Consider the following 12,915-nt stretch of genomic DNA (forward strand, 5'->3'; position numbering starts at 1 on the left):
GAGTGGAGCCCGCATCAGTAGGAGCAGCAGTGCCTGGGTATTTGTAAGAAATGCAAAGTCTAGGCCTCACCTTAGACCTGCTGAGTCTGAGTCCCTGTGGATAGGGCCAGGTGATCCTAATATATTCCAAATTTGGAAACTACTGGCATAAAGACTAGATGATAAATTTGAAAAGTCTGGTTTTAGGTAAGAGTGGAATCAGAAAAGCTTTTGCCTTGGGAAAATATGAAATACTCAACCAAGTTAGAGGGAAATTGAGTGAATGTCAATACTAGCATTTCTATGAGTTATTGGAACACAATGCTCCCCAGATCCACTGGTTACAAGGCATAACTCACAGGTTAAGCGGGAATTCTCTGTACCTTTAGAGAGACTTCTAGTTTTCGGTAAGACATGAACTACAAAAATAAAAAAAAAAAAAGAAACACAGGGACATCTCTCTGCTCACTTCACTGCAACAGGAGTAGGTATTTCCCTTTATTCTCTATGCATTGAGCACGACCACCATCAGTTTGTATTTTTCAGACACCCTACACATCTCTCCTCCCCAAATAAGGTCAGGAAACATGATGTTTGTTCATAGTTGCTCTCTAATAGCCCAAGTATGTTGAAATGTCAGCTAAGAAAATCTCTCCTAATTTTCTCTCTGTGCAGATAATCTATTATTTCAGGAAGACAAGCTTGCTCAGCCTACATTGTCATTTTTCTTGTTTTAAATATTAGGTCATAATTCAGGAAATAGAAAGCAAGATCGGCTGCATTACAGAGCTAGAAGAAGCAGCTCAGTCTTTCGCTCAGTTTGTCACCACTGGAGAATCTGCTCGCATCAAAGCCAAGTTGACACAAATAAGAAGGTACTGGGAAGAACTCCGAGAGCATGCGCAGTGTTTGGAAGGAACAATCCTGGGACATTTATCTCAGCAGCAAAAGTTTGAAGAGAATCTGAGAAAGGTAAGAATGGGTCTGTGCGTGCCAAAGTTACTATTGCCTATTGCATTTATAATGAAATGCAATACATAGTCCAGAAAGAGTAGACTAAGGGAAGATACAATTTGCCAATCATTTACCAAGTTGTCAATGATGACCAACTTTTTAAATATTCACGGGGTTCCTTTGTTGAGGTAATATAAAAACATAATTATACATTGTGTTCAGATTAGGCATTAAGGCTTATCTATTCCTTTCAAACAGTGGGGCACATTGATTTTAGATTTTTTAAAAAATATATCTATATATAGTATCATTATATTGAAAGTTATCCAAAAAGATAGGCATGCTGCTTCCTCAATAACTTTTTCTTCTTTGACATGCATCTTCCCCACCATTATTTTTGTATTTCACTAATGTTTTAGATCCAGAAGTCTGTGTCTGAATTTGAAGATAAACTTGCTGATCCAATTAAAATATGTTCTTCAGCCACAGAAACATACAAAATTCTCCAAGAACATATGGTAAGAGGAATCTGATAATTCCTGCTTGAAAACATAGTAAATATTTTTATGACAGTTAAAATTGAAAGGATTTTTATGTTACTTGGGGAACGATACAGATCAAACATACTTCACGTAACACAGGAAATAGAAGTATGCAAGTAAATCTTTATTAAAAAATTCATATGAAAGGAGTATTCATTTACAATGTATTTCTCATAATTAAGACCTGTAACTTTTTCTGATTATAGCTTTAGTAAATTCTGTTACTTCTTGCAGGCATTATAAAAAATTAAATGTGCATAAAAAAACTGCCTGTGCATAGAAGATTTTAGATTCTAACTCACTACACCCAGATGTGCAAAGAATATGTTCTCACTAATCTCCCACTGATGACTAGTTTTTTTGGTCTGGTGCCTGAACTAGTAACTACTGTGAGGTGTTCTGCAAAGGAACAGACAGATGCCTTTGGTAAAATTTAGGGGAAGGAGCAGAGGGGGAGAATCAGGCATGAAAAAAAGCTAAAAAGAAATGTGTTAATTAATATATATATACACGTTGTCCCTATATATGTGCATGGATGCACACATATAATGTGCCTAGGGCAGGGGCTACAGTGATAGAAAGCAAACAGTTGACAAAGGAATACCTGCAAAGGGGAGTGGAATTTATATCATTTGAATACTTAAAATAAGAATGCATTTTTTTAGGGCACCTGGGTGGCTCAGTTGGTTCAGCAGCCGGCTCTTGGTTTCAGCTCAGGTCATGATCTCACGGTTTTCGAGTTTAAGCCCCACGTCAGACTCTGTGCTGACAGCATGGAGACTGCTTAGAATTGTCTCTCTCCCTCTCTGTCTCGGCCCCTCCGCCGTTTACACTCTTCCTCCGTCTCTCAATAAATAAATAAACATTAAAAAAAATAGTTAACTAAGTCAATAACTGAGTACCAGAGATGATAATATTCTATTTTTTCTAACATTTAGATTTCTTAAAGCAGATTATTTTTTTCTCTGTCATCATTTATGATCTGTACAATGAGGATATTGAACGATCACAACTCTTAAGATTCTTATGAAGATTAAATGCATTTATATGAAATGTACATAACATCGAGGCACCCTTATTATCACTCCTGTTAGCAAACATGTCAGCTATATCACTCCCCATATATTTTTGATAGAGATGATTGCATGTTACATATAGTTCTTACAAATTAAACAGAGCGTGTTTTAAAATATGTATTTGGGGGGCGCCTGGGTGGCGTAGTCGGTTAAGCGTCCGACTTCAGCCAGGTCACGATCTCGCGGTCCGTGAGTTCGAGCCCCGCGTCGGGCTCTGGGCTGATGGCTCGGAGCCTGGAGCCTGTTTCCGATTCTGTGTCTCCCTCTCTCTCTGCCCCTCCCCCGTTCATGCTCTGTCTCTCTCTGTCCCAAAAATAAATAAACGTTGAAAAAAAAATATGTATTTGGCATAGAATGAATAATAATTTTCACAAATTATCTGCATTTTTAAGGGAAAGTTGAAATTATTCAGATATACAGCAATAAATTCTTATTTGGGGAAAAACCTTTCCATTTTCATTTTTGACTTCTATATGCATGAAGTAACTCTCTCACTGATGATGTCTTGCTGAAGATCATGGACAGAGTCATTTTTATTCCATTGCTGGTTATCATGACTTAGGGAAAATTTGGGGTGGTGACGGGTCTCAAAGAAAGACGTAAGCCTCATTTCTTGATGTTGTGCTTCCTTTGCTTTCCTTTTGCCTCATGTCAGGATCTCTGCCAGGCCCTGGAGGCTCTGAACAGTGCAGTGACCACAGTCTCAGCCGGCGCCCAGAAGGTGGCTAACAGAGGCACCTCCTCCGTTCAAGAGGCCGTGGCCCTGCAGCAGAGGTACGAGGAGACACGGAGTCGGGCCAAGGAGAGGCAGGCTGTGCTGGAGAACCTGCTGGCCCACTGGCAGAGGTGAGCCACTTTCCTTCCTGAGTTGGCAGCATGGATTTCAACTGCCACTCGTAGGTAGGAAATTCTGGACCGGCTGTTGGGAAACAGTCACCCCAGTTGTAAAACACATCAACTCATGTGTCTAATATGGGAACATCTTGGTCTTTGTTAGATGATGAAGATCCCTGAGAGTGGAGAGGATATATATGTACCTTCGTATTACACAGAAACGTGTGTACAAATACATTTATGAACGTGAAGGGAATGGGCTTTTTATTCTTCTTTTGCCTTCATATCTAGGAATAATGTAACCAACATTGTATTATTTGTAATGGTTAGTGTTGGACCCTGCAACTTTGGAAAGGTTAGTTTTCTGGCATGATAATCTTGGATTAATTCGTTTCTCACCTCTGCTTTCTTTAGGCTAGAGAAAGAATTGTCAACCTTTTTAACCTGGTTAGAGCGGTGTGAGGCAATAGCCAGTTCTCCAGAAATGGACATTTCTGCAGACAGAGTCAAAGTAGAGAGTGAACTTCAATCAATACAGGCAAGTTTATGTTCACATTTTCTCCTTCCTTGACTTTGAGGGTTTCCCACACTCTTGGTCCTGCTGCCTTTCTGTTTTATTGTACACTGACATTGTTCATTAATCGCCCAAAGAGTCGCTCCTCAGAAGGAGAAGTCAGTCCCAGTGACTGTTTCCTGCCCTGAGGTTAGAGAGCAATCATCAGTCCACAATGAAAAACAAGTTCTTATTTTTTTTTAAAATACACCATAAGGTGTTCTAAGAAGGGAAGTCACAGCTCTTTTTCTTAAAAATGACACAAAGATATCTGGCCATATAAAACTATTCCTACACATCTCTACACAGAACATAAGTGCTATGTGGGTTAGGGGACCAGGAGGGGGCTGAAGGCTCTGAGATCCCTGCATCCGGGCACAGTATCTGCCAAACTGCCTCACACTGTGTTCTAACATTCCTTGTACATCCACACAGTCTGGCTGTGTGTGTTTTGTCCTGCTCAGCCTAGGTCCCAGTTCTGCTTTATGATCTTTCCTGCCATCCACAGGCTATGTACTCCTTCCTCTGAAACCTGTAGCACGTTTGCTTGTATCACACACATTGGCCTCATTCAGGAGGGGAAAAAGCATGGTGACAGGCATCTGCTATGTGCCACGCTACATTATAATCCCACTCAACGCCATGTTACGAGTGTTTATCTTCCATCTCGTATTAGATGGGAACCACAATTTTTATGCACCCCTCACAGCACCTCAGAGATTCGTTGCCTGATTAAAAATAAGTCATTCTGTGGCATGAAAACAAAATGAAGAGCCTTAAAGTTTTCCAGTTTGGGAAATATAGTCTCTAAAGGAAGAGGGAGACCATGTTCCTGGTACCCAGAATTCCATCTCTATTATTGTTAGAAATGCATTGTTTCTCTTTAGCAATAGCTTTTCTTTGATTCACTTGACCTCCTCCATTTCTTCATCTTGAAAGCAATTCTGCAGAAAGAAAGTTGCCTAACTCAATAGAACTCAGACTTCAGAAAATGAATTCAGGACTTAGTAGCATTTTAAATGTTTCATTAAAGGTTAAGCAAATTCATTCTCAATCGGGTAATAAAAACTCTCTTTAGGCCTGGTCCCAATGACTTCTGTTTTGCAAAGCCTTTGGACAATAACCACCTGTGTCACATGGTCCTTCTTAGTTGATCATGCTGGGATGAGATCTACAATGTTTTCTGTTTCTTTCAGGCACTGCAAAATGAACTTGTATCCCAGGCCTCAGTCTATAGCAACCTTTTGCAATTGAAGGAATCACTATTTTCAGTGGCCTCCAAAGATGATGTGAAAATGATGAAACTACATTTGGAGCAGTTGGATGAGAGATGGAGAGATTTGCCACAGATAATTAGCAAAAGGTTGGGTTTTCTAAAAAAAAAATAAATTATATCATTCTTTTTTAAAAATGGTTAGCATATAAGGTAAGAAAACAGAGTTTTGTTTGCTTTTACTTAACCAAGCTATTCAGATAAGTATAGATGGGGGAAAATTACTTTATCATTTAAAAAATAAAAGTGCTCCAGCAAAGGAAATAGTCAACAAAACTAAAAGACAACCTACTGAATGGGAGAAGATATTTGCAAATGGCATACCCAATAAAGGGTTAGTATACAAAATATATAAAGAACTTACAAACAAAATACATCAATATGTAAAGAACTTAATAACTGATACAACTCAACATCCAGAAAACAAATAATCCAATTAAAAAATGGGCAGATGACATGAACAGACGTTTCTCCAAAGACGTGGAGGCGGCCAACAGATACATGAAAAGATGCTAAACATCACTTATCATCAGAGAAATGCAAATCAAAACCACAATGAGACTATCACATGACATCTGTCAGAATGACTAAAATCCAAAACACAAGTGTTGACGAGGATGTGGAGAAAAAGAAACCCTCATGCACTGTTGTGGAAATGCAAACTGGTGCAGTCACTGTGGAAAACAGCATGGAGGTTCCTCGAAAAAATTAAAAATAGAATTACCATGTGATCTAGTAATTCCACTATTGAGTATTTACCCAAAGAATACAAAAACACATTTGAAAAGATATATGCATCCCTATGTTTACAGCAGCTTTATTTACAACAGCCAAATTATGGAAGCAGCCCAAGTGTCCATTGATAGATGAATAGACAAAGAAGACGTGGTATGTATACAATGGAATATTACTCAGCCACGAAAAAGAATGAAATCTTACCATTTGCAACAACATGGATGGATCTAGACAGTATATGCTAAGCAAAATAAGTCAGTCAGAGAAAGACAGATACCATATGACTTCACTTATATGTGGAATTTAAGAAACAAAACAAATGAGCAAAGAAAAAAAAAGAGACAAAGTTAAGAAATAGATTCTTAATTATAGAGAACAAACTGATGGTTACCAGAGGGAAGGTGCGTGGGGGAATGGGTGAAATAGGTGAAGGGGATTAAGAGCACTTATTGTGATGAGCACTGGATAATGTATAGAGTTGTTGACTCACTATATTGTACACCTGAAACTAATATAACCCTGTATGTTAACTATAGTAGAATTAAAATTTATTTATTTATTTATTTATTTACTTATTTAAATGTTTTATTATTTATTTTTGACAGAGAGTGTGAGAGTGCTAATGAGGGAGGGGCAGAGAGAGAGGGAGACAAATGATCCAAAGGGATTAGCACAGAGCCCGATGTGGGGCTCAAACTCACAAACCGTGAGATCGTGACTGAGCCCAAATCAAGAGTCAGACGCTTAAGGGACTGAGCCACCAAGGTGCCCCTGGAATTAAAATTTTTAAAAAAGAAAGAAAAGAACCTCAAAGTGCTCAAAAATTAGCATTTCTGATGAGTCTCAGTCCAAAATTTCAGTCTTACATTTAGGGCAAATGATCAAACTGGTTGAAATATATCGGAACGGGAAGGGTTGCTGATGTTTATTGTTTTTGCCCAAGCTGTTTGTGTACAGGAAAAAAATGGTAATTAGAATTTTGCTTCACATGGTATTCCTCCACTGAGGCAGTCGCAGTGTGGTGCAGGGCTGTATCAGATGAGGTCAGAGAAGTTGACTATGTGGGTCCCTCATAGACCACAATTTTGGTTTTGGAGTTCACCTTCCTAGGTGCTACAGGAAATTGCCTCCATGTTTAAGCTTGGCAGACAATGTTCTGGTTACATTAAAACCATTCCTGGCTGTTACCTAGAGAGTGAATTGTAGGGTCTTGATTTGTCATTGTATGTATGTCCACATCACTTTTGCCCTCGGTTTAAACTCACTGCAAAAATACGTCATTGTCTTTTTCTGTTCATCTGAGGGACGTTTTAACTTTTAACACCTTTCTCTACATAGGATTAATTTTCTTCAGTCTGTGGTCTCTGAACACCAGCAATTTGATGAACTGCTGCTTTCCTTTTCTGTCTGGATTAAGCTATTTCTCAGTGAATTACAAACTACTTCGGAGATAAGCATAACAGACCATCAGGCAGCATTTGCTAGGCACAAGGTAAAGTGCATTCTTTTAAGATCAAAGAATTTATTCATAAAAGAGAGTCCTTGAATTATAAAGAAAAGCAATATTTTTTTCAAATATCCAACCATTTGACAGCAAGTTAACCTTGCATTCATATGCAAATGTTTTAATAATTGAGCATAGGGGTCCAGGCAATGTGTTATGCAGATCAATTAAGCAGATAAAACCACTTCAGATAAAATAGGCAATCACCTTAAGACACTTACTTCGAAAAATGATTTCTAGGGTAAAGGGACCAGAATGTTCATTTTTAAACTTCTTGGTTTGTTTTGTTCCAATGTTGAAAACAAATGTTGCAGGATTTTTTACCTTAAGATCCAGGGTTCCTTGTCTCGCTGCTTTGAAGAATGAAGAGGTGGACACAGAATAAAATGAGCAGCGGCCACAAGCTTATTAGAGTTTAAGATCAGAAAGTAAGAATAGTATGAAAGCTCTCTTTGCAGAGAAGGGGCATTCAAAAGTGAATGGCTGAGACTAGGGGCACCTGAGTGGCTCAGTTGGTTGAACATCCGACTTCTTTCCCTATCATACTAATAGTGAATTCCAATGCTTTAATGATACAGTTTTTCTGAATTACTCTTTAGCTTGAAAGTTATTTAAAATTCACGATTTATTTTCCTTATTTATTTAAAAAAATTTTTTTTCAACGTTTATTTTATTTTTGGGACAGAGAGAGACAGAGCATGAATGGGGGAGGGGCAGAGAGAGAGGGAGACACAGAATCCGGAGCAGGCTCCAGGCTCTGAGCCATCAGCCCAGAGCCTGACGCGGGGCTCGAACTCACGGACCGCGAGATCGTGACCTGGCCGAAGTCGGACACTTAACCGACTGAGCCACCCAGGCGCCCCTATTTTCCTTATTTATAAATTATGTATAATATCTATCCTGGCATAAAAAAATATTTAAAAAATCAGATATTGATCAAGTATTGGGGTAGTTGGAGATAAGCTACATAATAAACTTATAACAATATTTAATGATAAAACATTTAATATTTATTGAGTGCTCACTTTGTGCCAGCTTTGCTAATTGGATTTCCCCAGAGGAATAGTACTTGCTCATATCATTATGACCTCAAGTAGTTTTATCACTTAGAGCAAGATGCCCACTGAAGTTGGGCTCCTACCCTAGAAAGAGACAGGGAGATGGGGGCACTATCTTCCTTCATGATTATATTTCAAAAGTGAGAACAAACTGAGGGTTGATGGGGGGTGGGAGGGAGGGGCGGGTGGGTGATGGGTATTGAGGAGGGCACCTTTTGGGATGAGCACTGGGTGTTGTATGGAAACCAATTTGTCAATAAACTTCATAAAAAAAAAAAAAAGTGTTACCAAACTGAAAAGAGTTCATTTGCCATCGTGCAACAGAAAACCAAATACCATAGCACTGGGCTTTTGCAGAGGGAAAGATTTATTGCCAAGCACAGAGATAAGAGGCTGGCTCAGATTTGTCTCCCCAGAGGGTTGGGGTTGGGTGCATTTAAGGATAAGGAGTTAGGATGGATATAGGGGAAAAGGGAGGTATTCTCCTTTCTGAGCTGTGCATTCAGGAATTGTGTCTTTCATGGGACACATGTTCATTAGATGGCGGTGTGAGCATGACCAGCTGGGGGAGATCGAGGGGTATATCATCATAGAGGTTACTCTATATCACTTTTGGTCCCTTCTGCACAACTGCAAGGATTCTTCCCAGCTTGCTCTAGTCTTTGCTCATCTGTGGTCACTCAGCTTCTACAACAAAACAAGCTCATAAATCAGTCACATCAACCAGAGTTTCCTTAGGGTAAAACCATCAAGCATTTGTTAACTCAGTGTTGGTTTGGAAAGGATGTCTCCCATGTTCCTGAGAAACATTCTTGGGTTGTAACTGTACAGAAACTTTTAAAAAGATTTCTATCTCAAAAGGGCAGAGAATGAATTTGTAAATTCTCCTAAGTCAAGGCTCAGAGAAGCTTTCTAAAGTGTAATAGTCAAGCTGAGGAGAATATTAAGGCCATTGTGGTCAAGATTAAGATAGTAATTTCTCTTTAATGGGAGCCATGCTGACATTGTTAGCAATGCTCTAAGAGATTTCAAACATGATTTATTGTGAGCAAGTCAGATTTCCTATACAATAGTCTCATGGAGTTCATATTCATTTCTGTAAAGGAGGGAGCTAAAACCTGTGTATTTTCATCTGCTTCACCCAGTGCCTCTGACGAGAGGCTAATCTATTCCTATTATTCTTTCCTACAACTCTGTTAGAATTAGCTTTAGTGTGTGTGTGTGTGTGTGTATTAAAATTTTCAGACTACAATATATTTTATATATAGTATATATATTTAGTATTGTTATTTTATATATATATATATACATATATATGTATATATACATGAGAGAGAGAGCAAGGGAGAGAATTGTTAAAAAACAAAAATTTAACTGAGTAAATCTGAAGATCTAACTGAAGATTAAATAATTTGTGAATCAGGCAGTATCTCGTCCAGCAAATAGGAAGGAGCTCAGAGGGGTTGTACAAAATGGAAGGTTTTCCCAGGAAGGAAAGTGGGACAAGGAAGTTCTTAGCAAAAGAAAAGAAAAGATCCTTTCAGGCAAGGTCACTTTCCCTTACGGGTTGAGCTGGGGTCTTATCTTGTAGATTACCTCATCTTCCTTGGATGGGGGAGGAGGGAGGAGAGGACCCTTGTGACAGATTACCTCATGGCCAGAAAACTCCTGACTGACAAGTTAACACTATATTTCTGGAGGGGTCTGAAACTGCAGTTGGGTTAAGTATGAAATGCCAGTTTGGTGACATGACCTACCATAAGTGACTCCGTTATGGGCCGGTGATTTGTTTTTCAACTATAAATATAAAATAGTATTATATATACTATAATATAGTATTTATATATTATATATACTAGAACTGTGTATATACATATATATTTTAAATCTTCCAAATTATGCATATATATGTATGTATTTATATAAAATTTCCTTTTACTATTTCTGTGCATGATGGCAGTCTTTTCCACGGAACAAATTAGTTTCAAATCAGAGTTGTGTTTCACGTGAAACATATAGACGAGAAAATGGGAAATTTTAACAACGTCTCTGAAAGATTCGCTATAGATGGCCTTTAAATCCTACACCATCCGTTGCATTTAAAATGTGTCTTTGTTTGGGGCGCCTGGGTGGCTCAGTCGGTTGGGCGTCCGACTTCAGCCAGGTCACGATCTCGCGGTCCGTGAGTTCGAGCCCCGCGCCGGGCTCTGGGCTGATGGCTCAGAGCCTGGAGCCTGTTTCCGATTCTGTGTCTCCCTCTCTCTCTGCCCCTCCCCCGTTCATGCTCTGTCTCTCTCTGTCCCAAAAATAAATAAAAACGTTGAAAAAAAAATTTAAAAAAATGTGTCTTTGTTAATTGTTTTTTTTTAAGTTTATATATTTATTTTTGAGAGAGAGACAGCACAAGCAGGGTAGGGGCAGAGAGAGGGAGAGAGAGAATCCCCAGCGGGCTCCGTGCTGATAAGCACAGAGCCTGAGGCCGGGCTCGAACTCACAAACTGTGAGATTGTGACCTGAGCCGAAATCAAGAGTGGGATGCTAAACGCCTGAGCCACCCAGGCGCCCCCATTTAAAATGTATGTTGACACCACAAATCCTGAATATGTCCGTGTCATTAGCCACAGGGTATCTGAGCCACCAATACCCCTCTCTTCCCTTCCAGGACCACGAAGCGGAAGCAGAGAGCAAAATGGGAGACTTGCAGAGGCTGCGGGATCACCTGGCGAAGCTGGGGGCTCTGGGTCGAGCTGAGGACCTCCACCTCCTGCAGGGCAAGGCTGAGGACTGCTTCCAGCTGTTTGAGGAGGCCAGCCAGGTGGTGGGAAGGCGGCAGCTTGCCCTGTCCCAGTTGGCTGAATTCCTACAGCACCACGCCTCTCTGTCAGGGGTTCTCCACCGGCTGAGGCACACGGTGGAAACCACCGACAGTATGAATAAGAAACAGACTGATTTATTAAAAAAGGACCTAAATCGTGCGATTCAGGATGCCAAAACATTAGAATCTACGGCCGTCAGTCTTGACGGCATTCTCGCCAAAGCCCAGTACCATCTTAAAAGTGGAAGTTCCGAGCAAAGGACTTCCTGCAGAAGTACAGCTGATCACCTCTGTTTTGAGTTAGAGAGGATCCAGAACCTTCTGGGAACTAAGCAGAGTGAAGCAGATGCCCTGGCAGCATTGAAAAAAGCATTCCAAGACCAGAAAGAGGAGTTGCTGAAAAGCATCGAGGACATCGAAGAAAGGACGGACAAAGAGAGGCTGAAAGAGCCTACGCGTCAAGCTCTTCAGCAGAGGTAGGAAGAAACCCGCCGGGGCCAGCTGTGCGGTCTATTCTTTCTTTGCTCTAGAATTAACTCTCGTGCAACACTTTAACAGGATCGTATTTAGCAACTTCTTTTAATATTCTGAGGGTAAAATTAATGACTAATTTGAACTTAAGAAGTACTAAAATTTAGGGGCGCCTGGGTGGCGCAGTCGGTTAGGCGTCCGAGTTCGGTTCAGGTCATGATCTCAGGGCTTGTGCTCTATGCTGACAGCTCAGAGCCTGGAGCCTGCTTCGGATTCTGTGCCTCCCTCTCTCTCTGCCTGCCCCTCTCCCCACTGGCACTCTGTCTCCCTCTCTCTCAAAAATAAATAAACATTTAAAAAGAATTAAAAAAAAAAAGAAGTACTAAAATTTCTTTGGTTTCCTTAAGGATTTTCCTAAGGGCTGTGTCTGTGTAAGCCACTCCAAGATCTTATTTATAACAGACTATACAGATTATATTATCTATTTTTATTTTTTTATTTACAAAATTTTTTTTTACTTATTATTTTTGAGAGAGTGAGCAGGGAGGGAGCAGAGAGACAGCGGGGGATAGAGGATGCAAAGCAGACTGTGCTGAGAGTAGAGCCCAAAGCAGGGCTTGAACTCACAAGCCGTGAGATCATAACTTGGGTCGAGGCCAGACACTTAACTGACTGAGCCACCCAGGCGCCCCGTGTTATCTATTTTTAAACAACGTTTAGCTGTGAGGAGAAGGGCCTCGTCTGCTGTAGTACAAATGAAGGCAGACGATCCGAGTCGCTTTGTAGTTCTGGTGGTAAAAATCTGAGGGAATTCTTCCTGGTGGCAGCCAGCCCCTCAGAAAGACTGGAGCAAGCTCATTAGCTGAGAGTGAGGGGCGGGATATTGGCGGGAAGAAAATGGTATAAAGTGGTTCTTCAGTAGGACATGGAAATGATGTCTCTGGAAGCTTGGTAAGGTTTGAGATTTGCATTCCTTCACTTAAAGTGAAACCAGTCAGCTTGGCAGAGCAGTTTTCACCAACTGCTTTTGACTGTTTGCTCAGAGGTATGGAGAAGGCAGAGAAGTGGGCTTAAGCTAAGGTGGGGTTTTGTCAGGAGAGTTTAATAGAGAACCGAAGGGA

General features: G+C 40.2%; 1 protein-coding gene across 2 annotated transcripts in view; it reads left to right on the forward strand.

The window, feature by feature from the left end:
* SYNE1 (spectrin repeat containing nuclear envelope protein 1) overlaps positions 1 to 12,915 on the forward strand; it is a 473,246-nt gene that overhangs the window by 197,084 nt on the left and 263,247 nt on the right. For both annotated transcript variants that reach the window (XM_047102923.1, XM_047102922.1), the window contains exons 33-39: positions 724 to 951; positions 1,353 to 1,451; positions 3,207 to 3,397; positions 3,800 to 3,923; positions 5,135 to 5,301; positions 7,285 to 7,438; positions 11,171 to 11,799. In XM_047102923.1, the coding sequence (XP_046958879.1) occupies positions 724 to 951; positions 1,353 to 1,451; positions 3,207 to 3,397; positions 3,800 to 3,923; positions 5,135 to 5,301; positions 7,285 to 7,438; positions 11,171 to 11,799 (1,592 nt within the window). The remainder of the gene's footprint in view (positions 1 to 723; positions 952 to 1,352; positions 1,452 to 3,206; positions 3,398 to 3,799; positions 3,924 to 5,134; positions 5,302 to 7,284; positions 7,439 to 11,170; positions 11,800 to 12,915) is intronic.

The sequence above is a fragment of the Lynx rufus genome, unplaced genomic scaffold (assembly GCF_022079265.1).
Source record: "Lynx rufus isolate CCGP_SWC_20201006 ecotype Redwood Valley unplaced genomic scaffold, mLynRuf1.p SCAF_6, whole genome shotgun sequence".
NCBI lineage: Eukaryota > Metazoa > Chordata > Mammalia > Carnivora > Felidae > Lynx > Lynx rufus.